This window comes from Vidua chalybeata, chromosome 1 (assembly GCF_026979565.1).
Source record: "Vidua chalybeata isolate OUT-0048 chromosome 1, bVidCha1 merged haplotype, whole genome shotgun sequence".
Lineage (NCBI taxonomy): Eukaryota > Metazoa > Chordata > Aves > Passeriformes > Viduidae > Vidua > Vidua chalybeata.
The window spans coordinates 40,449,002-40,474,272 of NC_071530.1; the positions used below are offsets into that span (position 1 = coordinate 40,449,002).

Sequence of the window (25,271 nt, forward strand, 5' to 3'; positions counted from 1 at the left end):
ACTGTAATGACTTCTGTGGGCAATTTTTAAAAAGCTGTTTTCTGTGATGAATATGCTGCATGAGTTTGCACTGGAAGCAAAAATGTGGTGAGGTTTGTGATGGCTCATATCTTCTGCAGGCATCCTCTGGCACCCTGCCTGGGACCAGTGTGTTACTGTAGCTCGAGAGGTCTCAAAGAAAGCATGAACTCTGGCTATTGTGAAATGCCCCACATTCTGTGGTGATGATGCCACGCTGTTGTGGAAAGGAAAAGCCTTTACCAAACCATGCGTTCCGTGGATTCTTTTGGCCACAGGACGGGAGGCACAACTCATCTTTATATATACTGGGTGGAGGAGGCAGAGCTTCCCCATGCACATCTACAGAAGATCCTTGTGGTAACATGGGGAGTTGATGAGCAACGTTCCTGGGGAGTTCTGCCATCCCTGAATCCTCCATCCCAGCAGTGCTTATGTCAACAGTGGCAGATTTCCTGCTTAATTCTTCTATAAGAAAGATAAACTTAGGAAACTTGGTTGGATCTTGAAAAACCTTTTTGGTTGGGCTTTCTTGCTGCAGAATGAAAACACATCTGCTTCTGATCTCTGCTTGCCAAATTCTCAAGTGGAGAGGAAAGACATGATACCGACATTTAGTTTCATTCTATGCTGTAAATTCAGATTTATGTGGGGGGCTTTTATTGTAGCCAGGTTCTCACAGTCGTGTTGATGCTGGGGTATGTGTGGACTGTGTGCAGAAAAGCAATGCAATGCAGCATATGCCTGCTGCATCTCATTTCCAAGATGCTTTTAGTCTGCCACATGTAAACAAATACCCCGAGAGTAAATTTAGTTCCTCAGAACCAAATGTATGTTTGTTCTTGCAAACATTTGGAAAGTTAAGTATCAGCCTCTTGGTCTGCAATTTCGTTCTTAACCTTTAAATGGATCGACAGCTCGTTGTAGCCCCAAAACTGGCTATGTGGAAATGTAAACACAAACAATAATTTCTTCTTGAATTTGTTATTTCTCCTCTCTTTTTATTTTTTTTTACCACAGAGTTGCTGTATCACAAACGGTAATTGCAGTCATATTTTGATCTGTGCTCTAAAATATTTTTATTAGAGGAATTGCAATATTTTATTGTCCAGATTGCTCAGATTTAGTAATTTTAAGATCTCGAGTCTGTTCACATTTAGTCTCAGTGCATCAATAAAATATGAATGGATTGGATAATGAAGCAATAACAGTAATTTATGTCAAAGGATATAGGCTATTGTTTACGAGTTTGCCAAAGTGCCAAAATACTTTATCTATAGAAAGAATTCTTCTTCTCCCTTGTGGAGAAATAAATAATGCCTCAGGAATATTCTGTCATGGGAGCCTCCTGCCACGAAATAAATGGGAGGAGACAAGGCTGTGAAGGTTATTTTCCTCTCTAGAAAATATTTATTTGATGACACAGCTCTTATTGCTAGTTTTTGGCTTTTTAATGCTAGGGACTAAATTTTGCCCTCCTGGCTGGATGCAAGAAGCCCTAAATTCAGAGCAGTTACCGTATTTTAGACCCAAACTACAGGTAATCTGTGGATAAACAGAAAATTGCTTATGAGGGATGAGTAGCTCCATGTGTGGTATAACAGTATGTGGGCAGGAGAAGGTGAAGAGCTGTAGCTGGCAGCTCTGTAGCATCTATTCAGTGACCAAACCCCAGACAGGCAATGATGGCCAGGGTATTCTCCATCTGCAAATAATGTTTCTAATTTATATGCCATTCCCCTGTCTTGGACTGGTTTTTGCTGGGGCCTATTCATCCTCAGATAAGATGATCTTCAGACTCTCTTAATGAAATGTTCTCTAATCCACTTTATTATTTCGAATTCATCACACTTCAAAACAAGCTACTTTACACCCAACTGATTTGCTTTTGAAATTTCCTGTTGATAATGGTGGTAGTGCAGACTATTTCAGTCTGTCTTACTGGAAATAGGAGATACTATGATTAGTGAGAAGATTTTCAGGCTTCCAGTGAATGTCACCCTGGCTAATGACTGCTAAACTCTCAGTGATCATGAAGATAGCCAGATCAGTGAATTGCTGTTTCTTTGTCTCATTGGTTGGTTTTAATTCAGAAAACTGTATAAAATGAGACCTACTTCATGGAGTAATGTCCAATAAAGAACTTCTTCCTCTTCCGGTGGATGCCTCGATTTCTCTGTATTGTCTATCTGTAAATATTTATAAAATGCTAAAAACTTCACAGTCATGCAGATCAGAAGAGAATTATTTTGGAATAGAGAAAATTGACTCAAATTGTGCCTATGCTTTCATTCTATAGATCTTTAATGCTTTGTACCAGGTTCAAGGGAATTGTAAGCCTCAGGAGTATTTAGCCTATTGACTTCAACAGCTTTGTCTGTGAAGCAAAGGTCTCAAATTATTTTACTGATCCATCAAATCCCAATTTCAGTCTGACTGTTGAGTGACTACTGTGTCTGTTGGAGGACTAGGTTGAGGCTTTGTTCATAATTTCCATTTTCCCCAAGTGGCCTTATTTTTTTTTCCTATGTGAAATGAAAGGGTAAGCAAAACACAATTGCAGCTTTTTCCCATGTAATAAAGATATCATTTGGAATAAAGTGAGTTCAATACATATATTACAATCACAATAGCCCTGTGAACATATAATTCTAAGGTTGTTTTTAAATTAAAAAAAATATTAATGAGAAAATTAATTTAATTGGTATTTTATTATTTTAAATTATTTCATTCATTCAGTTTAGATACAGAATAGCAAAACCATTCTATGCAGAAATCATTTTTATCTGCAAAAGAATTTGGTTTAGCTCTAATTATTAAGCTAGACTTTAATAATATTTTCCTCATCTTTAAGTAATATTGCAATCCTTAGTAGTGTCTTTCATCCATTAATCACAGAGCATTATATATGCCTTAAGAAGGTAAGGAAGAATCATTATAGATTAGTAAACTGAGATGTAAGGAACTTAAATGACTTGCTTGGAGTAGCACAGTGATTTTGCAGTACAGAGAGTATAACCCAGCAGCTATCACTCACTGGGCTTCTTGCATCCGGCAAATCACTTTTGAAGGCCTTGGAAGGAATTCAGAGAAATCAAAATCCTCTTGAGGTGTGTTCTGGTTTTCTTGATTGAAAGAACTGTGAGGGAATAGACTTTGAACCTTATTGTCTGTGCTCATTTTCTGAGTTTACTCACGTTTTCACGTGCCATTCCTTTACAAATTGAAAATGCTGCCAAGAGGTGCTTCTACAGAAACAGTCTAGGAAGCTTTTTTACTGTGCAGAGGGGTTAGAAAACTCAGATTCTTTTAGATCTGTTTATTTTCTCTCATATATGTAGAGAAGAATCCAAAAGAAGCTCTATCGTCCAGGTCTTCATTGGCCAGATGAGAGATAGGCAATAGTCATGGCTGGATTCTGCAAGAGCACTGAATGCTCTACAGACTTGGGAAGAAAATTATAACTTGAGTTCCCTTGACTGCAGCCTTTCTAAAATACGTGGGGTGTCTGTGTTGCCCACTTCAATGTTCATCTTTTATTCACTTTTCTGTTCTACCTGTCTATGGATGGGAAATACAGCTTGCCTTCTGTTGCTGCTCCTCACTGAGGAAGCAAACCAATGGCAGGAGAGTTGCTGTTACTTTGACCTATGTTTCTTTTCCCCTGAATTTCCCTTACTGCTCTGTTTTCTCTTCAACTGTGATGATTGTCTTTTGCTTAAGAGGCGATTTTCTGTTCACTCAGCTCCAAAATCCCATCAACAGACTAATAGTTGGTGGCATCCTCTCATCTTCTCTATAATTGACTTGTAAGAACTCTCCAGCTCACAAAAATTATTCCTTTGTACAGTAGAGTACAGACAGAACAGGGTTTTCCTAATGTGAGCTGTAAAGTGGTATTTGCACAATTTATTTGTATTTACTTTGTCTTATTTTATTTTCTCAATTGGAAGAGAAGGGAATTGTGTTGTAATTGGGCACTTAGATGAATCTAGCAGCTGGAAAACACTCTATTCAGAGTGAAATAGATAGTGTGTGTTCACAATTGCTTAAATAACACATGTTTTAATGTAGGACTGTGTGTTGTAATCATTTTTTCGTATAAAATATGGACTATGATAGGAAAAGTCAACATATCGGTGTTAATAGGGAATCTTTCCAAGACTTCCCTTTCAAGTGGATAAAAGAATACAAATCTGGGATAGCCAAAGGTGACTAAAAACAAATTGGCTAGTCCATTAGCATAACTGTCCAGCTGTATCCTAGGCTCTGAGGCCACTCCAAAACCACAAGCCCGACCACCTCAGAAGCTTGCCAAGGAGCCAGCTGCTGCTAATAAAGCAGACTCTACAACTTGGCATCTGGGGCCTGTGATTCCCATCCAAAAGGAATTGTATGTGAAAAATATTTTAAATTTGTCTTTTTAAGTAGTATTTTGCTTTGGAAAGAAAATACTTTAGTCTAAGCTTGCAACTAGTGAAAAACTACCTAAGAGTACTTGGTTGCTATGGAAAGATAAATACTGTTCTTGTGTAAGGAGGTTGGATGTTGGAAGGAGGAGCGTTGTTCATTTGATATCCGAGAGGCTTCTGGTTCAGCATTTCTGAGTTATTTACATAGAAAGACCAAGGTGTATCTCATTATTCATGCTTAGCTGTGTGCAGTTTCACAGGACACTTTGTTTCAAAGAATTGAACTGTAGGGTTTAAGAAGAAGGGTGCGTTCCTGAGAATGGATCAGAATTAGCACATTATTTTTTTCACTTTTAAATAATGAAAAAGGAGAAATTTCATTCATTTTTCAAAGATGAAAACAAATCCTATTAGCCATCCATGCTAAATTAATAAGCTGCTTGGAATGATCTACAAACCAGTTCATTCCCCACATACTCTCCACTGAATAATGAAGCATGAGAATTGAAAAATGAGTTGGTTGCATTGGTTATGAAAAAAATTAATGGCAAAACCAGCTCTGAATTCCAGCTCTCTTTTGAAGTGAAACATTTAGATTTTTTTTTTTTCCTAGCAGTGTAGGTCCTGTACTTGGTTGTGGTGGCAAAACCTCTTTTCCAGGTTTCTACAGCTGGTGTCAGGGTGTTTCGAACTAGTCTCGACAGTGGTGCGTGCTCCTTCTGGCTCTCGAGGCAGAGAAGTTAAGTGCTTTTCCCCCAGCCATGAAGGGGCCAAAAGTCAGAACAAGGCACAGATTTCCTGCTACCACATGTACAGGTGGTTCCCCAGATAGTGCCCCACTTTGGCATCATCCAGGATCCTGTACCAAGTGGTCCATATCTGGGATCATCATTAGGTTGCCAGTCATTTCTTTCACTCCAGTTATTACTTGGAGATTACCAAACCAGATCCTTTGCTCATTTAGAGGCAAAGCTCATACTTCTGCCATCAGTCATATACTCAGCAGCTCAGGAAACAAGAACCGGGTGAAGCTTTCTTCTGACCTGAAGCTTTTAGTCTGGCAACCAGCCAGAAGATGTCATCAGCCTCAGTACAGGCAATTCTGTAATCTTTCTGCAGATGGTATTCTGGGGTATTGGATATGCATGGAAATTACTGTGGGCTGCTGTAGCTGAGATTTATTAGTTAAGAGGGTTTGGAGTGTAGCAGTGTTTGTTGGGCTGAGAAGATCAGCATCCCCTAAAGTGGAGTGTGGCTGCCTCTCTGTCCACCCTTAAAGCATCTCCAAGGATACTGCTGGGAGCTGAGGCATCCATGTGTGCCTGTTGTGTGAGCAGCTCTTACTTGAGGGACAGCCTGTCATATGGCCTCATTCTCTGTATACCGAGGACATTTTTTCTTTTTTTTTTTTTTTTAATAGCTATGGCATCAAAATTGATGTAAATGTATTTTGTGTTCACTTCTACATCCCCTTTCAGCTGGCTGATAGGGATAAAATGTCTTAAGCTTAAATTAGAATTAGGCCCCCAGTGTTTTCCTCTGTGTGAGGATAAAGATCTTATAATAGAATGAAAATTGCTCTTTGTATTTCAAAGGTAAATTTCAACTTTTTCTTTTCTTGCTTATTAAGTTGGTGTGAGAAGAGGACATATACTCATTATTCCCTGGTAAGACATATATAATAATAACAATTAATAATTAAAGTACACAACACCTCATTGGCTTATGGGAAGATCTTTCTCTGCTTTACATCATTTACGTGCGTTGAGTGTTCATGGCAATCTGGGAGGTGTAGGCTAAAGTGGTAAGAATGTAACATCGACCTCTGTTTGTCTTTTTATTTAACCTTAGCAATGCTCAAAATGTGCAAGATTAGCATGGGATATTTCCTGAGCTCTTGATATATTAAAGAACAACATGTTATACACAGTCATACCTGCTTCTTCTATGGTCCTGCAGTGCACAGAGATTTAAATATGCTTTCAGACAGGATATGATAATATAAAGATGCCTACATATTTAATATATGTTAGTGTTGCCTGTAGTGTTATCCAGCTGGGCTGTGGCCACGTCATGGAATTGATTTCCAAGATGTGTCCCCAGTGTTGGGGCTCAGTTGAGGTGGTTGCCTGTGCTGGTACTTCAGGCTGCTGCTTCAGCTCTCTATTTCTGGAAATGACATTGAAGCTTGAGTGGGTGGGGATTACCCAGTGATAAAATGTGTGTGCAGAGAAATATGATACGTATGCATTAAGTGCTTTTGATTGTCAGCAAAAGTATCTGTGCAGAGACTTGGGGAAGGGAGCTCATTGCCCTTTCTCTTTTACAGGAGATGAGAGTGAATGTCATTACTTGATAGCATGGTGATCACACTAAAACCCAGTATTTTTTCTTTTAATGGCTCCTACTTGAGTCACATTACAGCCAGGTGAGATTGCAGAGGAATTGATGAACTGACACCTGGAGCCATGTTCCCTCTCTCCTGCTTTAAATGGGAGAAACTTGGAAGAAGGAAGGAGGAGGCCAGGAGGAAAGGCATCAGTGCAAGTGTGGCGTTTCATTTCATTGAAACATCTGATCATCACCTGTCATTGATGTGCCCCTTATAGTCTCCAACTTTTTCTTTTTCCTTCTAAATAAGGGACTAAACAAAGGGACTTGTTTGAAAGAGTTTAGAGCTACTAATTTAGAAATCCATCTACTAAGACTGTGATTTAGTGTATGCATAATTTTAAGCACTAAAGTAGAGCCACTGACATTAAAGGGGCAGTTGATTAGCGTGATCAGAATTACTCACAGACTTAAATATTTTCTCTGTTCAAGTCCTAAAAGTAGAACAAGCATATTAGAAGTCACTAAAGTGTCATTGCTGCTGTAATGAAAATTGCAGATGTTTTGCTTTTATTAGTCCATTAGCATAGCATGGTTAACTTAGCATTGGTTCAACATTTACCTGCTGTTGTCACTACACATAAAGCTAGCAGAGTGTGCTGATTGCATTGTGGAAATGGGATTTTCTCCTTCTCAGCAGGCAGTTACATACTGGGAGCTCTGACTCCAGTTCCCCTGGCTGCCTATCTGGAGCTTGGTCCTCAGGATCCTGCAAGTTCTTCCCTGGATTTCAGTTTTTCTGCATAGGTCACAATGGTGTCAGGATGGTCTCCTCCTTCCAATTGCTCCTTTGTTCTCCTGGCAAGCACCCTGTGCTCTGAGTAAAAACTCCAGTGCTCAGAGAGCCAGGGATGGTTGCAGCAATTGAAATTCTTTGTTGTTGCCTCAGATCAGAGATGTTTAGGTAATTTTTCTAGCATGTGGGTGTCTTTTTTCACAGCATGTATTTACCAGTGAGTTAGGGGAGAATACTGTTTTGCCATGTGAGAATGCCTCCCTTCTTAAGCAATATGTCCCAGTTGCTGTGTGTGGTTTGTGGTTGTTCAGAAGTGGGTATGATTTTGAGAGCAGAAGGTCTTGGCCTGATCGTCTTTTCCAAACCCTGTTTCTCTATTGCGAAAGACATCCGTAACAACAGAGCGTTTTTAGGCTGCTATGGAATTTTCTTCCTCTCTCAGACTAGCCAACTCTCTGCCACCTGACTGTGTGTGTACTGGGTACTCCCCATGTTTAGAAAAGACTAACTCGGCTTCTGGCACCAGCTTTTGTACCTTTGGCTAGATACTCTTATTTGTGTTTTAGCATACTCTTAGAGCAGATTGTGTTTAATTTCTATCTTTAATGCTAGTTACTCCTTGAGTATCTGTCATTTCAGAGCTTTGTTTTGTGATCTAGCTACTTTAATTCCAAGTTAAAAAGTATAGTAGAATAATGCATTTCATAGCTATGGCTGAACCAAAAATGTTGGTTGGTCCTATTTTGCATTTGAAAGGCATTGCTGGCTGGGAGTGGGTAGAGGTGCCATAGGAGTGGGCAGCTGGAAGTGGTCAGGGAGGGCAGGACGAGCATAGCATAGTGCTGGATTTACCCAGGTAACGCACACGCTTCTGCCATGCTATTTTGCCTTTTCCTGTAACAGCCTTTTTGTTTTGCTCTGTTTCCAGCAGTCCTATGCACCAGCTCCCCACCCCATGGCTCCTCCCAGCCCCAGCACAAACAGCAGCAACAACAGCAGCAACAACAGCAGCGGAGAGCAGTTGAGTAAAACCAACCTGTACATTCGAGGCCTTCCACCCGGCACCACCGACCAGGACCTTATCAAGCTGTGCCAGCCGTAAGTGCCTGTAAAATACTCAGTGTCTTTCTGTGGGAAGATGTCAGAGCTGGCCTTCCTGCTTACACTTGTGTGGCCCCTAAAAGGCATCAGAAGCCTCCTGCACTTAAAGGTTGAGTGTTTTTCCTTTAGTTGAATGGCAAATTAATGCCTGCTAAAAACCTTCAGGTAAATGAGTTTAGGTGAAGAGAGGTGAAGGCCTTCACACTGACTTCTGTTTGCTCTAATCTGGTTGATTTCTTATGTTAAAAGGAGAATTTGCATGGCAGGAAAACCTCCCTAATGACAGATTTTATAGTCATAATGATCTGTGAATCACAACCCAGTGCACAACAATACATGGGTGTTCCTCAATCATTTATCACATTTTATGATTGCTGTGTCACATTGCTGGGCTCAAAGATTGAGAAGTATGAAACCCACTGAAGGTGGCCTTGTAGCCATATAATTAACATCTAATTAACTGTAGTGCCACTGAAAAATGATACTGTAGAAAGTGGCACCTTCTCCTTCCCTGTTTATCTTGAGAGTCATATTTGCACACTGTACTGTTGAATATGGTTTTATTGTGTTTTATTTGTGTTGAAACCAAAGAAGTGGCATAAAGGAGCTCTTCGCTCCTCATGCATCATCAAAAGACCTACTTCCTAAAACGTTGCACTCTTCTACCCTTTTTCTCTTGACTAAATGTAGTGGGCAATATGAAATGACAACCTGTTTGGAATTCCAAACTCTTGATTATTGTTGTTGACATGTGGGAGGAGAATAATCCAGTTTGAGATTCCAGCCAGAGATCACCATGGTGGAATTTAGCATAACACATTTTGTTTTGCGTCAAAATAAGCACAAGGAGAAATCTGAAAAATAAAAATCCACTCTTGTTATGATGCAGAACTGCAGTGCTTTGGCCATAGAGTCATCTATTCCAAAAGACAACATCATCTCTGTATTTTGTCATCAAAAATCAGCCTTTCAAATAGATATCAATAAAATCTGGTAAAGTAAGGAACAGTCTGAGGCTGATCTACAGACCTGGATCCAAATGACTGTTGTTTTGAAACTTGCAATAGGAGTAACAATTCAGTGTGTTTTTACAATTTTATGACACTCTGCCTTTCCTGATTTTGATTTAAAGTCCTGAAAGGTTTCTCTGAGTACTCTTTATGTGGGCATGACTGGCCAGGATTGGAGTTAGCAGCCTTACTGAAGTGATACCTGGACTTGAGTGAGCTTGAAACTCTTCCCTGTGACTTTCTGCGTTTAAAGTTCCTGTGGGTAGAATTGACTCACTGTTCACAGGAGAATAGTGTGCTGGTGACGTTTTGTGTTTCATGCAAGCTGAAATGTGAGTGTACCTGTCCAACATTTGTACAAACTACATTCACTGACACTTTCCACTCATGACAGTCACAGATAATCCCAGTTCAAGGGCCAGATCCTCAGTAGGTATAAATTGACTGTAGTCTACTGTCGTTCAAAAAGCTGTTTTGCGATACATCTTCTTGCAGTCTGATCCTTCTCCAGTTCTCATAAATCCTTTCAGCTGATCAGGACTGAACTAACTATTCCTAAAGGAGCCTCACAGCTTTGGTGCTTAAGTGCTGCTGCTGTGGTGTGATGCTGCGGTGTGAGCAGTGATACTTGAATCATGAAGTTCAGAGTGTGTCTCTACCCCTTGTCTGCGTATGGGAAGTGCAAATCAAGTATCTCAGGGCTTCCTTTTAGCACTGTGGCAACATTTTTAATGTGCTCCGCTAAACTTAATCTGATACAAGATTAGAGGGCTTTGTCTTGCTGTCATGAGGTTCCTGTGTGAACAGATGCTCTTTAAGAAAAATGCTGACACTCATTTTGCTGATTTTTCTATCCTTTGCCTGAATGTCAGTGAGGAGAAAACAGATAGTTCTTCTGACTCTTTTTTTCAGAAAATTAAAAGAATTTTTCAAGGCAGAATCGAAAGAAAATGTAGGGAAACTTAAACATATGAAAAGACAAGAATTTGTACTGGCTGCTGTGGTGGTGCATTCCCTCTCACTGCTTTCCAGGCTGCAGTATGATCTGAGAAATGCTTAAATTTGACTTTTTGCTCATACCCTTGCCAGTGATTTTTTTAAAGCAATCTCAGATACTCTTGCTCATGACAGCAATGTGCAGATTTTAAGTAATACATTGCGAGTTATTTTCTTAACCTTTGCGGGTGGTTACTCAGTAGAAGTAGATAAAGGTCCAAAGCTCCTATCTCTTCACCTGTCCCCACTCCCAAAAAGACCCTCAAACCCAAACCTTCTCCCCCAAAACCCAAACAAAAATCCAAACCCAACAGTCTGCTGCTATATGAACAAAAAGGACTTTTCTGCTCAGAAATGTTGTCCTATGTAGAGCCCTCTTCTAGCTTACATGACTGGGGCTTCACTAGGCATTAAAGTCTTAATGTAAACAGGTATTTACAAATGAGCAGAAGGTGCTGGCTCCTAGGCTTCCTGCATAGCCTAATATTAGCATCATTTGCTGCAAGATGTGAAGTGAAAACCTTAATTCCAATCCACAAACCATATTATTATTTTGTAGTACAATATTTTTGGAGAGCTGTGTAAGGGAAGTATTCACCAAAGTTGGCTTATGTCCAGCACACTGGTTCCCATAGGCTAGCTGCCAGTGCCTAAAATGAGCCCTTCTGAACCCATTTCCTCTGCTCTAGCCTGGGACAAGGCTGCTAGCAGTACAATTATCATTTCTAATGTCTCACATTTGGCAGGCTGAGGAATAATGTTCTAAACCCACAATATTTCCCTGTTAGAAGTACCAGAAATGCTGTAAACACATATGTTTATGTACATTATCATATCCCATTCCATTTTCAGGTTTAGTCCCATATGGAGGCCACCCTTCAAGTCATGTGTAAAGTTTTTCATTTAATTTCATTTTGTGAGGTGCGTTAAGGGAGCAAAACCCCTTTAATCAGAATGGTTTGATAAAGTATGGGGCTGTTTTGATGAATCCTGCCTGCTTTTCTGTCTTTTTGCTGTGTGTTTTTGTTGGTGTGCATTGCACACTAAACAGAAAACAGCAGATTGGAGTACCATTGATGCTTGAAGTGCAGAGTCCATTACACGTGATGTGAGACATTTCTGACAAATGTTCCGACACTATCAAACCTTTTATCAATTTGAGAGTAACCTTGTCACAGTAATCTGTCAAACTGTTCATATAACTAAAGGAAAACAAGTCATCATGGGCTGTACAGTAGCTGAGTAAATGAAAAAAAAAATTGCTACTGGAAGATTTTTCTTTTTGTGTGGTTCTGCTCCTCAGTAGTTGTTTTAACATGTGTCCAGCAGAATTTCATCAAATTCGCTTTTGCAGCAGGGAGCTGTTAGGTTGCACTGTATCTTTTGGGACTCTATACAATAACTCTTTCAAAAGTTACATCAAAAAAGGGTAAAAGTGTTAAAGCAAGCAAGAATCTGTTGTTCTTTAGTGTATGCATAATCTTCTGGATTTTCATAAACACTGAGTAAAGGAACTGCCAAAAATGGACCTTGGACTCTCTTAACCTTTTCTGAGATTCATAAAAAAAGAGGCTTTATACTTATCTGTGATTATATTGATCATCAGAACTTATTAGTCTAAAATTTAAATAATTACATACTTCATAATGTTAATAGTATGTATCACATAGTTATCATTTATTTCTCAGAGGTACACGCTCTCTGCTGGTGCAGTGGTACACACCATTGTATGTGTATCTATCATTGTATATATGTCCAGTAGAAATATGCTTTCCATCAAAAGGAAAGATAATCAGACTTAAAATATAACATTATAGACAGGAACATTTGCATGCTGTGTCATTTTACAAGCAAAATATAAATTATTATCTTTGAAATATTCATAATCTGCCAGTTTAATTTTCATGCACTGCCTTATATTTCACCCAGAAGAATTCTAAGATCTTCTTAAAAACATGCACAGATGAATTAGTGCCTTATTATTATATTACACTCATCCTGTTCTTCCTAACTGCATCCTGGTGAAGATAAGTTGAAAGAAATCTCACACACAGACTAAATATCTGAGCTTTATGATTTTAAAATATATTTAATTTAAAGAAGTCAGTCCGCTTCTCATGATTTTGTTATTTTTGTTTGTTCTTACATTTTTGCAACGAAGAAGATTTAGGCCCAAAAATTTTTAAAAGATAAAATAAACTTTGCAGAAGGGAAAGAAAATTTGGGAGAAGAGTTATGTTATAGTTCTTTCTCCCCCCTGCCCCAACTAATTTTGAAAATTTTGGCTTAAAGCTCCAGCATTTGACTAAAACCTAAGCCTTCTGCATTTCACAGTTAAGACATTGACATGTTTCAAAAAATAATCCCTGTTCATCTTGATTCGGTCAACTTGAGTTCTTTGTGTTCCAGGGTAAAATTAAAGGCCCTATTTAATTAATTAAAACAACAACAACAATAAAAATATCTAAACCTAAAGAGAGTAAGTCTGTATGCTGCTCAGCCTAACTCTTGAGGAAGATGGGACAGAATTCTCTGAGGTTATCCAGGTATGGGAAATTCTTGCTGCATAATTATTTTCATAAGTATTGCTTTCTTTAAAAAACGTCTAAATTGATACTTTTGAGCAGATTGGTCAGTGATTTGTGGTTGTTTTGGGTTAATGGAGTTGGTTGTTTTAATGGTTTTGGTTTTTTTTTTTTTTTTTTTTTAATTTCTCTTTTGTCTGAAGGTATCCCAACTGACTCCTTGACAATTCATTAAGTGTGAGATTTTTAGCCTCTCATTTAATTACGGATGTCCTTGGTTTTGTGTTGTGGAACGTCTGAATAAATATTCAGGCTGTCACTGTTTAGGTTCTACTAAAGAGTTAGTCCCAAGGCTAATGTAACTGAGGTTATCAATTGAAACTTAAATTCTAGACTATTTTTGAAATGAACTGTGTGTATTCCTTTTGCTCTCACAGAAAAAGGCTGAGTTCATTGAGGTTTCAGAGGAGTTCAAGGTGCCTTTCAGGATAGGTTGTCTTGTTAATAGCTGCAACAAGTACAACATTTCCATTAGACCAAGCCTTATAGCAAGTTCATAATCGTCATTCCTGCCACGTGTTAAGGCAGCAAGAGTTATACATTCCTGACTATGTTTATTTTCCTTTTAATTTGTTTAAATAACAAGACTATATTATATTATATTAATCATATATCATATCATATATCATATCATATATAATATCTGATGGAATGAAGGTGTGGGGAAAGTAAATTCTCTTCCTTTCCTGTTAAAAAGTTAAATAAAAAGAATTGAAAATACTGTGAACTATAGATAAAATAAAGATTAATCAAAGTACAATTGCCATAGTGTGCTCAGGACCAAAAAGACCAAAACAATCTCTGCAGTCAATCTGTTCCACAATGAAGTCAGAGAAAATTTGTACCCAGTGTAAACTGATGTTCTCATCCCAACCCTGATGAAAACAAAACCCAAACTATCTGAGACTTACAGACTTACAGAGCATTAGGCTGTGTCTGCTCCTCAATTTTTAAGAAGCAATCTTGGGAGTGGTAAAGGAATTTACTGCATTCTGTAACATTCTGTATGTTAAAGCAATGTGCACTCTGTCTTCAATATTAATTCAAACAGAACCACAACCTCCGTCTCTCCTGTAATTAATATCAGCTGACACCATTGCTCTGTGATATAGCAGAGACTGAGAGGGCATGAAGGTGAGAGCACTCATTCAGTGGGATTAGCTCATATAGGAACCATGTGGCATCACAGGGAATAGTTCCTGCTTAAAGTCTTGGTGGATATTTTGGTTCAGTGTATCCTGGTAATATGAGAACTGGGAATGGCTATGAAATCTACTGAAGAGATCAGTCTTCATGGGAGCTGAAGAAATGCCCACACTTGAGGGAAAAAAAAGGAAAAACACCTAAACTCCCCCTTTCCCCTCCCCTGGATTTCCTTTGTTATTCCAAGTAAAATCAGAAAAGCGAAGTCCTAAGAAAGGTGTGCTGCTGGACCAAGCACACTGCTGGACTAATGTGCTGATAGAAAGCAAGGAGGGGAACTACATGAGTATATTCCTCTCATTTATTAATGTTTGTGTCTCCAGACCAGAGAAAAACACACTGATGCATTAGATTGGAGAAATCTACATTCTTTTCAAGTTCTTTATATCATGGACTTTTCCTAAAAGTTTATTGAGGGGGGCAGGATGGGGAAAGAAGGGTAATTTTTTAATGTGAAAATGCTTTTGATCAGGAGACAAATGGTGAAGGCTAAGGATGCATAATGTAGGCATAAAAGCAGAGAAAACTGATGCTGTGGATGTGATTTGTTAATTTTTGCGTTGAAGATGTCTTTATAGTGATGATGCTTATCAGTGCTGCGAGAAACATTGTGGGGTTACTCTCTAGGTCTGAAGTGATGCAAGGCAGTGACCTTGTATTTCCTTTGAACAGCATCTTTGTTTCCAAAATCAGTTTTGGAAGTCTGCAGTTTTGCAAAGTCATTTATATGAATATTATATTTTTGCAGTGTGTAAATATGGGCATGGATGTGTACAGGTTTTTTTCTCCTTTACCTGATATAGTTGAAAAATTATTTGTACATTCATTCCCATTGAAATAATCCCCAAACGTCTTCCATTGTTAGAAACAAACATTAAAGCTGCCTCAGTAGGCAATGAACCAATCCTCTTCTTACCTTGCCTCTTTCATCAGGGAAAACAAAACTTTAGGTCAGCAAATGCCCACAGCACTACAGAGAGCTCCATCCGGGATGTGAACGTTCCCATTTTCAGGAAGAAAGGCAGAAAAATAATCTGCGTAAAGTAATAAATGAGCACCTGCACTCTCTTCTGTTTTGAATGTGCCTGTCTTTTCACTGGAGTGTGACAGTGTCAGTGAGAGTTTCTCATCTCCTTTCAAGTTGGATGAACCTGATTTAATGGAAGATATGGGAGGAGGCTGCATTTTCAGACACTGCTGCTGAAAATATTTCTTATGATGAATTTTAATTAAAGTCCTTGTGGAATAAAAAAGAAAGAAAAAGAAAAAAAAACACCCCCCAACTGAAAAGAGAACTCAGAAATACTGAATTTTCTGTAGCAGTGTAAAGGGCATGATGATAACAGCCACTTGTTTGCTTACTGTGAGGAGGGGTGTTGAGATAGGAGGGCAGCACAGTTAGTGAGCTTCTTCTAACCTGTGCTGCGATATAGGTTTCCAGTCTTTCCTTGTCCTCTTTCTTTCTTCACTTTACCAGCATATTTTTTGTGCAGCCAGTCAGCTGTGGCATCACCATCCGTTCATGTCTCCATTTGAGTCTGGAAGTGCTCATTGCCAGACACTGTCCAGAAGACAGACAGGCTCTCCACCATATAAGTCTGTGGGACATGTCTATTTTTGTAATGTGGATGTTCTTTGTGAAAAGGGCTTTTATAACCATGGATCTCTCGACAGTCTGAATTTTTCCGCCCCTTAAGGTGTCTTGTAAAACTCTGATGCTTGGTTTCTGTTTTCCAGTGAGGGGGCTGGCTGAAATGCTGTTGGTTTGATAAAGGTTACTTCATTTCTGTCCTTTAAGTCATAATGGTGTTTTGTTTTGTTTTGTTTTGTTTTGTTTTTTTTTAGCGGCATTGCAAGTTCTGGTTATCTTTATTTCTTCTGTTTTGAAGCTTTTCCATGTGTTTTAGATTTGTCTGCATTTTTGGTGTTTGTTCTCCTAAATTCCACGGTGTCAGGTTCAGTGTGTCTTTCTGATCTCATATCCTTTGAGAGCTGATGGCAGCAGTGGGAGAGCAGAGCCAGTTGCTGTCTTGCATGTGCAGAGAGTGGAGACAGAAGTTCTGTGACTGGCATGTGGTTTTTACTCCTTAGGAGCCACCAGCTTTTGAGAGGAGATGGAGACATGCTGTTCACGCTCTGACATTTGTGTAGCAGAAATGTTTCTTTAACCTTTTCCTTGAAGGTATGACGCAGATAATGTTCTACTCTGTTTGAGAACTACATTGTCCTAAAGCTTTGCTGAAAGAAAACAATACCAACTATGCTTAACAACCCCCTCCCCAAACCAAGAATAACCTGGGCACTGCTTCCAGCTAATGGCAAAAGCCTTAGTGCATGCCTGCAATTTCTATGCAAGGGGAAGTGGCAGGCCAACTTTGGTGGCAAAGCTATTGAATATTATCAGCACGAAAACAAAAATGTCATTGTGTTCAGCCGCTAGACTTTCTCATACCATTCCAAACAAGCATCGACAAGAGCTCTGTGCTATGTAGCATGCAATGTCCTTCACTCCAAGTATTTGGTAACTTCCCAGAATTATTTGTGTGACAAGTGTTGCTACTAGATTTGTGTTAAAAACTGCAAAGGCTTTAATTTTTTAAAAAATATGTTCACTGGAGAAGGAATTTCTTAGAATTGTTGCAACTATGTCAGAGGTTTTTCTATTTGCCTCGTTATAAACAGAGACAGGAACAGCGGAATGTTTTCAGCCTAATTTTTAAAAGATGTTGAACTCACAGAGATCTAAAAAGATTTTCTCTGTCTTGGGAATGTATTTTCTGTGTCCCCATCAGGACCTCTAGGGAATGTGGAGACCTCTAGATTCTGGTTCTCTTGAAAGGTATCTAATCACAGCAACCCTGAATAAAACAATAAAGGCAATAGCAATGTGGAATTATAGGACCTAGTCTGAAATAAGATTTCTGACAACAGACACCCAAGTCCATGGAAGCTTCACGGAAGCACAGCAGTCTGTTCAAATAGCAGTTATTGCAGGATCACAGGCATATTATTGTTTCAGTGTGATACAGGTAATAAGTGAAGCATTTATGGCTATTACTGCCTGGTGATCACATAAAAAAAAAGAAAACAGACGTGCTTTCCTTACTTCAGCTTCCCAATTCAGCATTTCCATATTCTCCTGGGGTTATAATCCAATTATGAAACTTCAATTATTTTCTGTAATTCATTGATTCAAGAACATTAACTTCTTAGCTTTTTTTATAGTAGGAAACTAATAATTAAAAGGGATAAAATTATTCACAAAGTCATAGAATTTAAGATCCAGAAGAGACTAAGGGACAGTCTACCATAATTTTCTGGTTGGTTAAGATTTTTAAATTTCCCTTCTTTGTTCCTGGACTAAGCATAAAAATTTATTTTGATGTAAAGAATATGTTCCAGAAAAGCACCCATGCTGGAACTGAAGATATGAAAACAACAGCAAACCTACCACTGTTGCCAAGAGTTTGTTCCTGTTAACTTGGTCAGAATCTCTAACCCACTTGCAAATCAAGTGTCTGGTCTTAATTTTTCGCTGTTTGTTCTTGGTGCAACGAGATTAAGGATCTCTCTGAATTCTCTTGCTCTGTTCTTCTCCGAGACGCACTTCTGCAGTCACTTCTCAGATTTTTTTTCTTTAAGAATCCAAATAGGTGGAGCAGTTTAAGTATCTGATTGTAAGACAGTTTTCTCCAGCTTTTGGATAATTTCATCAAGGACTACAGGCATCATTTAAATGTTTTAAAAACGAATTATTTCATGTTTATGGACATTTGTTATTATATTTAGTTTATGTATGTTTGTATGTGTCCTTAAATAGATGAAATATATTACTGGAACATCTGTGTTCCTAAGCAAGAGAAAAGATACTCAAAAGCTGCTGTAGTGTCTTCATAAGAGTGTCAGGAGGTGCCACATATGCTCTGTGAGATCACAGAACACTGGTACTGGCATTATTTCAGAAGCAGAAGCTCATCTCTAAACCTCTGAGGTTTTGATTACCTTTAATTTTATGTCATGTGTCTGTCCATCATCAGCTGTGAGCAAAAAAACCCCATAGAATGAGAAAATTGCGGCACCCTTGAAGCTTTACTTTTAAAAGTAAGAAATTTGGATCTAAGCCATACCTAACAATTTCTCTACTTACCTTTAATGTATTGGGTCTCCTCTGCTCTACTTAAATCAACACCAAATTTAGAATTGCCAATTAAATGGACTACGGCTAGGAAGTTTTTTTAATTATAATAATTTAATACAAATATTTCAATATAAAGTTTATTAAGTGCCTTAGGAACAAATGAAGTGCATTATAAAAAATTAATTCCTATCACCTATTTGAACATACAGCCAGTTCACGGACCTGCAGGATTCATATAGGACAGTCTCTGGACTCAGAATAAAATGAAGTCAAGGCATGTGCTACTAGATGGAAAGGAAAAATTATGCCTATGGTGAAAAAAATGGAAAATGACCAAGTCCTTGGTGGGGTTTAAATGAAAGCAGGGCACTATACTCATGCTGTGATTTTGGTCATTGCCTAACATAAGAATTGAACTACAGACATAACTGTTTGCAGTTCTTATAGATGTGGGAGGCAGGTTGTAATGATACAACTGTTAAATGCTATCAGCACTTTCAGGACTTGTAGTTGTTCCATCTCTGTTTTCATGGAGTGGTAAGAAATAACTCTCTCTTTTATAATATGGGATTTGCAAGTGGTAATTCTTATTAGATTCCTGTGGTTGTTTGTTCGTTCTTACTGGACTTAGATATAGAGAAACAAGAATTTCTCTCAATAACAAGAGCACATTTCTTGTCCCTCTTGTGTCCCTGCCATGCTGTTCCCATTGTCCATTGAGAACATGGGACTGCTGTTAGTTCAGTGCTAGCAGCTGAATCTCCCACTGCTTCTGGTCAAGTGCATAGGCACCATAGAGGATTTTTTTGGTGAGGAAGAAGTGGATTAGAGAGGCAGGAAATGTAACTACAGCTCATTGCAACTGCTTGGATGATTTTGTCTGTCAGTGTGTAGTGAGCAACTATGCGTAAACTCCTCATTCTCCCTCATTCTTTTTTCCATTGCTCCTCATCTCTCCCTCTCTTCTCTAATGCAATCCTCTAAAGAGGGATGTGTCTGTGGAGTAGTCAGGCTCATATTTGCTTAGTAGGTGCTGGTTAGCAGTGCAAGGTTATTGATGAGAAACTCATGTTGAATCTCCCTTTGGAGGCTGCCATGGAGTTTTTACAATCCACGTACGTATGGCATTTTAATCTCTTCGCAATGACTTGGGAAAGGGATTTTTAAAGCACTGTGCCACTAGTTAGTAGCTGTCCCCAGTGTGTGAGGTGTGCTCTCAGTGGACAGTTTAGCAGCCCTCTGTTGCACCTGGAGCCAAAAGGTCGCCAAGTAAATACATCTCCATCTTTTCAAGCTGCCAAGTCACGGCAGCATCGTGTAGGACTAGGGATGTTGAGCTTGTGAGAGATATCTCTGCATCTCAGCAGACTTACAGGCCCGGGGACCTTTTCTGGCTGAGGGATATGCTGTGGCAGGCTGCCTGGTGGGGACATCGAGGCAAATTGGACGTGCTGAGGGCTCTTGGGATTCAGGCTATGTGCCAGCAGTAAAGTGCTTGTCCCCTCCTAACGAGGTAGCCCTCCAGTCCTGCTATCAGGAGTGTGGCAGCTGCTCTGCTTAATAGTATTTAGTAACAGTATGAGCAGTAAAGTGTGCTCTCCTGTTACACAGAAATCCACTAATGCTGACATCAGGAGTGGTAATTCAATCACACCCACAGAAATGATATTAACATAGCATTGAAGGGCTGCATAGACCAGCAAAAGACAGGAAATTATGGAGTTCAGGCTTGAAACTTTATCCTTAACTCGCCCATATTGTGTCAAGGTATTTGGAAATTTCCACAGAGTGTGTGATTTTATGGGACCTACAGTGGGGTGGATTGTCCTGTTTGTATGCAGAGGATTTCCTTGGTTAGTATCAGCCAGCATTATTGAGAGTTGCATAAAGAAATCACGGCACAATATACAAAGTGGACATAGCTGGACAATGTGAGATTTAAATATTAACGTCTTGGTTTGGACAGTTCCCCACCCCAGCTTTTCTGAGGTGCTGCATCAAGGCATTCACTATGTTGACATTTTTCAGATCAAGTTGCAGTTCAGTAGCTAAGGCTCTCTTTCAGTTTCAGAACTAATTTTGAGAGTTGGGTTTTTTTCTGATCAGTCACTAAAAAGGTTTTCTTTTGTTAAAAATTTGCCTTTTGATTTAAAGACACTGTTCCTGTTTATTTAATGTAAATTCACTGGAACCAAGCTGAATACTAAACAGAACCCACAAAAGCCAGCTCTATATCCATCTTTAAGCTTTACGAGTAATTTTCCTTGTTTTTGTTCCTGCTGAAACTAGTAATGTAGCTTGTGACTTCAAGTCCTCCATTGTACCTCCCTGTAGCAGCAGGGACAAAAGGAAGTTCTTGCAAGAACCCCATGGGTCAAGGAGGAGATAGGGAGTCAGTTTAGAGTCCATCCACAAGATGTTTATAGAGAAGGCTTAAGCAGTTTTGTGAGTACAGTCATTTTGTGTTACCCATTGGCATCAGAGACGCCAGGAGTTAAGGGGAGAATTGTCACTCCAAGGATGGGACATTGCTGCAGTCAGATGTGAGATGGCAGATCTCCCAGGAATGGTGAAGCCAGCAGGTACACTACTTGCAAAGGAGCTGAAATGGCAAATAGTGCAGCACCCAGGTATTTTCTCACATCTTCAGGGAGGCTGTGGAATCTGTGCTGAAATGCATTCTGCCCTTGGATAGCCTGATGCCAGTCCCCAAGTAAAACCTCTATGAGTCCAAGTAACATCTGATTAGGGTTTGTTCCCATGTGGGGGAAGAAGGAAACTATCTCCTCTGGGAGAGAGGAAAATGCATAGTGGTTGTTACCTGGGAGAGATTAAAAAAAATTCCATCTAATGCAGTGTAAGTAAAGAGTGACAGAAACCAGCAAGAATCATTTTATTCTTGTAATAGCTCATTTGGGGATTTTGTATGGTGTTTTCTGGGGATGATGAACTCTTGGTATGGTTGAGCTCTGAGGCTGTTACCATTTTCCCCCGTGTGCTTTCTGTGCTAAGGTGCAGGGGAGGAGTGCCACCGTGCCTGTCTGTCTCTGTGGTGAACAGGATGGTCATTAATGACCATGCATAGAACAGTAGGATGGCTGTATCCTAGGGGAAATCAATTTTCTGCAGAGAGACAGGCTTGTAAAGAGTAGAAAATTTCCACTGAAGGGGAGGAGGGAAAAGGGAGATGAAATTGGCAGAGCAGGGATTAAAAAATATAAAGGCTTCAAAAGTAAGGGAAGACTCAAAAGGCTTTCTGTTCAAGGTGGCCATTTTTTTCCTGTCAAAATTGAGCAGATCTCGAACATACTAATCTTAGAGGTGGGCGAGAAATCAGCCTTTGGGAGAAGGTTGGGGATGGGGGGGACATGGGAAGGTTGGCGAGAACCCTGACTGGGGTTTAAACAAATGATGATTCTTTTTTTTCTTTTTTGAAGTGCTTTCTTTTAGATGGGGAAAAGCATGCAGAACTGAGTCAGTAGTGTGCATTTCACATTCACAGCATGCAGTTCCTGAAGGAGCCTCTATTGAAGATGCTTCTGGGTTTTAGAGCCATGCAGTGAAACCTGGGACCAGGTCAAAGCCAGCTGAGGTAGCTCTGTGTTCTCCTGCAAAACTGGCATGGCTGTGGTGTGGACAGGTCCTTTTGTTCCTCACAATGGGCAGGTGCAATTTGGCATTCAGACGAGGGCCTGAATTTTTCTGCCATTCTCCACTCTTATGCTTTTATGTCTTTTCTCTGAATCAGTTTCACTGTGACACTGTGTCTCTCAACTTTGGGTGGCCTCGAGGCTATGAAATTCTCCTGCCCTCTCCCACCACTGTAATAGTTTGCTTCACTCTCACTTCTGTGAATTTCCTTCTAATCCAACCTTGCTGTTCCCTTTGCAGAGCTGGAGAAAGTTTTTCAGACTCTGATATGAGACTAACATGACAGCATCCTAGAGAAAAAAAAGCTATTTCACAAGGGAGATAAAGGAACTAAACTGCAACTGGGGTTAAATATCATCGTTCAGATAATAGCATTAATAAGAATATATTTTCTTAGGCATTTTAAAGTATGTTTGTGTATCTTAAAAATGTAAGCAGACATAAAACTTTGCATCACAAACAAGAGGATGATTCTTTTCTGACTCTGCTCAATATTAAAGGCTAAACCAGAGATAAGATAACATACCATAAACATGGAAGCTTGAACAAAGAAACTGTTGTCCTGAGAATGTGGGAATCACAAAGAAACTGAAGTCTGAACATAGGAAATTGTCTTACAAAATGGAATGCTGCATGTAGAGTAACATTTAATGGCTCTCAGAAATTGCAAAACAGGGCAAATCCACAGGTTTTTCTCTTGATCTCTGTGGTCTCTGGAACAAGCCCAAATAAAGCGGAGGGCAAAGGCATATGGGAAATGAATAGCTAGAGTAGACCTTTGCTTTTGCCTTGGCTTCTTATTCAAGATGTTGGTCTTTTGAGAACTTCCTTTTTTGAACAGCAGAAAGGGAAAGAATCAGAAACTCCCAAGGTCTGAGTAAGTGGGAGGAAAGAGTGCAAATGCTGTGGATGAATAAGATGTTTCAGGAATGCATAAATACATGGTCTGATACTGCAAGTGCTAGGTTGATGAAGGCTGGCCATTGGGTGCATTCAAGACTGTCCAGAATATTAATTCAGTCATTCACAGTTGTAAATATTTGCAGAATATTTACCTGTTTCTTGCAGAATGTGTGTTTGACTCCTTGAAGAATGACTGTGACCTTTTTACATAGGTTTTGTGCTTTCACTGCTTCTGATGGGGTGTTCAAAAAGCAGGCAGCTTGCTGCTATAGGTGATCATTGTAAATTTTGTGTACTAATTTTTAAACCCAGCACCTTTGGGAGATCATACTTGGCACAATAGATATGCTGGAAAATAATTTATCTGTATAAGATATACCTTTTATTTATGTGTGTGATAGCAGTAAGTGAGGGGTGTCAGTACTGCGTTTTTGATCTATCTTTAACTCCATCTCGTTTTATAAATTGGGGAATAGATCACCGGCTGGATTTATTCCTTGCTATATTTTTTTTTCCTTGGGATTGTTTTCTGGGACCCAAACCACCCAAGCAATGTTCTTATCCTAGCTGAAGTTGTTCACTAATATTTGATGAAGATGTAGCCCTTGGTGTTGCCATGCCTCAAAATTTTATTGCTAGGTTCACAGTATTTGTTTCTTAAACCCTTAGTTCCTTAGGCATGTGATAAGGTAGAGAACTCAGCTTTCCATTCTTATAAAAATGTAGGTTTTTTCCCTCATGTCTCTAAAGAGAAGCATGAAAATACAGCCTGCGTCTATAACAGGGGCTTGAAATATATAAGCAAAAGAAAAGGATGTCTCATATTTATTTGTAATTATTTAATATCAAAATTAACTTCATAACCTTTTCTTGTGCATTAAAGAGCAATTGTGCTTTGCTCCTTGCAGACAGTGCTATGTTCCTTGACCAGTTTCAGGAAGATGTGGATTTATCCCAGTGAATCACAATTCTCTCTCTCTCTCTCGAAGTATGCCCCATACTCAGAATGAGGTCTCAGATTTTCCATGTGTATCTTTATATGGTTTGAGGATTGTATCTTATTTAATTAGTTTATTTGAAGATGCCTGAAGCCAGTAATATACAAAAGTCTTTTCTTGAGGACTCCCAAGCAATTGAAGCTAAATTGCTTCCAAATTCAGCATTACTGGTCAGATTTCAAAATGGGCTTGCTGTGTTTTTTCAGTGTGTCTTATTTTCCTGGGGTAAAAATTTTCAGCAGAAACATAAAGTATGCAAATTCTTGTGCCTTTCTGTAGATCTGCCCGTGGATATTTCAGAAAGGATGGGCTACAATGCATCTCTGTATTGCTTTCCTTCTAGGGTTCTGCCTAGCAGGACCAACTACATGTCCTTTTAAGGACAGAAGACTCTATGGATATAAAGAGTTTATTTCTTTAATGAATCCCATGGCTTGTCTCATCCCTTCCTGGTCCCTGTTAGCTGTTTTTGGGCACAAACCGAACCACAGCAGAGCACAGCAATTGCCAGTGTTGGCTTTTCTTTTGTAGAAGACTCATGGCCAAGCTGTCCAGTGGGAGTAGCTGGCACAAGATTTTGGGTTAACTAAAATTTTGTTTTTCTTAGGCTCAGAAGTGTTCACTGATGAGCAGGGAGCTACAGGATGTGCTAGTTATGCTGCACAACCTACCCCTTGATGTTTTATAAAAGCAGATCTTTAACACTTCAAGACATGGAGCAATTGCCCCAACAGTGTAAATTAGGGCCACCCTTGGAGCCAGCACATGGGTACCACATTTCTGGAAAGCAAGAGTCAGATCCAAAGTGAAGTTTTCAATAAGCTTTCCCCCTCCAAAGATATTTATCCACCTGACATAGTGAGGCTAATATGTTCAAATATGTCCATCTGTCTTTGGATAATAAAGAGTGAGTAATTATTTATACAATAGACAAAGACTCTAAACTAATTATCTTTTTAAACCTGTAAATGTGGTTTTGTATCAGGTGACTCTTCATTTAATGCTGCATTTACTTGCAAGTTTTTAGTGGATTTGAAAACATAAAAAGTATTATTACATGATTCATAAATTGTGTATCTATATTGCATGTGGGGCAGCTTTGCCTAGTTTGAATCTAATTGTTGGCATA

At 39.2% G+C, this 25,271-nt stretch overlaps 1 protein-coding gene across 3 annotated transcripts in view; it reads left to right on the forward strand.

Annotated features, from left to right (window-relative positions):
• The window catches only part of RBMS3 (RNA binding motif single stranded interacting protein 3), a 701,764-nt gene that overhangs the window by 347,754 nt on the left and 328,739 nt on the right, over positions 1-25,271 (forward strand). For all 3 annotated transcript variants that reach the window (XM_053943264.1, XM_053943265.1, XM_053943273.1), the window contains one exon: positions 8,486-8,655. In XM_053943264.1, the coding sequence (XP_053799239.1) occupies positions 8,486-8,655 (170 nt within the window). The remainder of the gene's footprint in view (positions 1-8,485; positions 8,656-25,271) is intronic.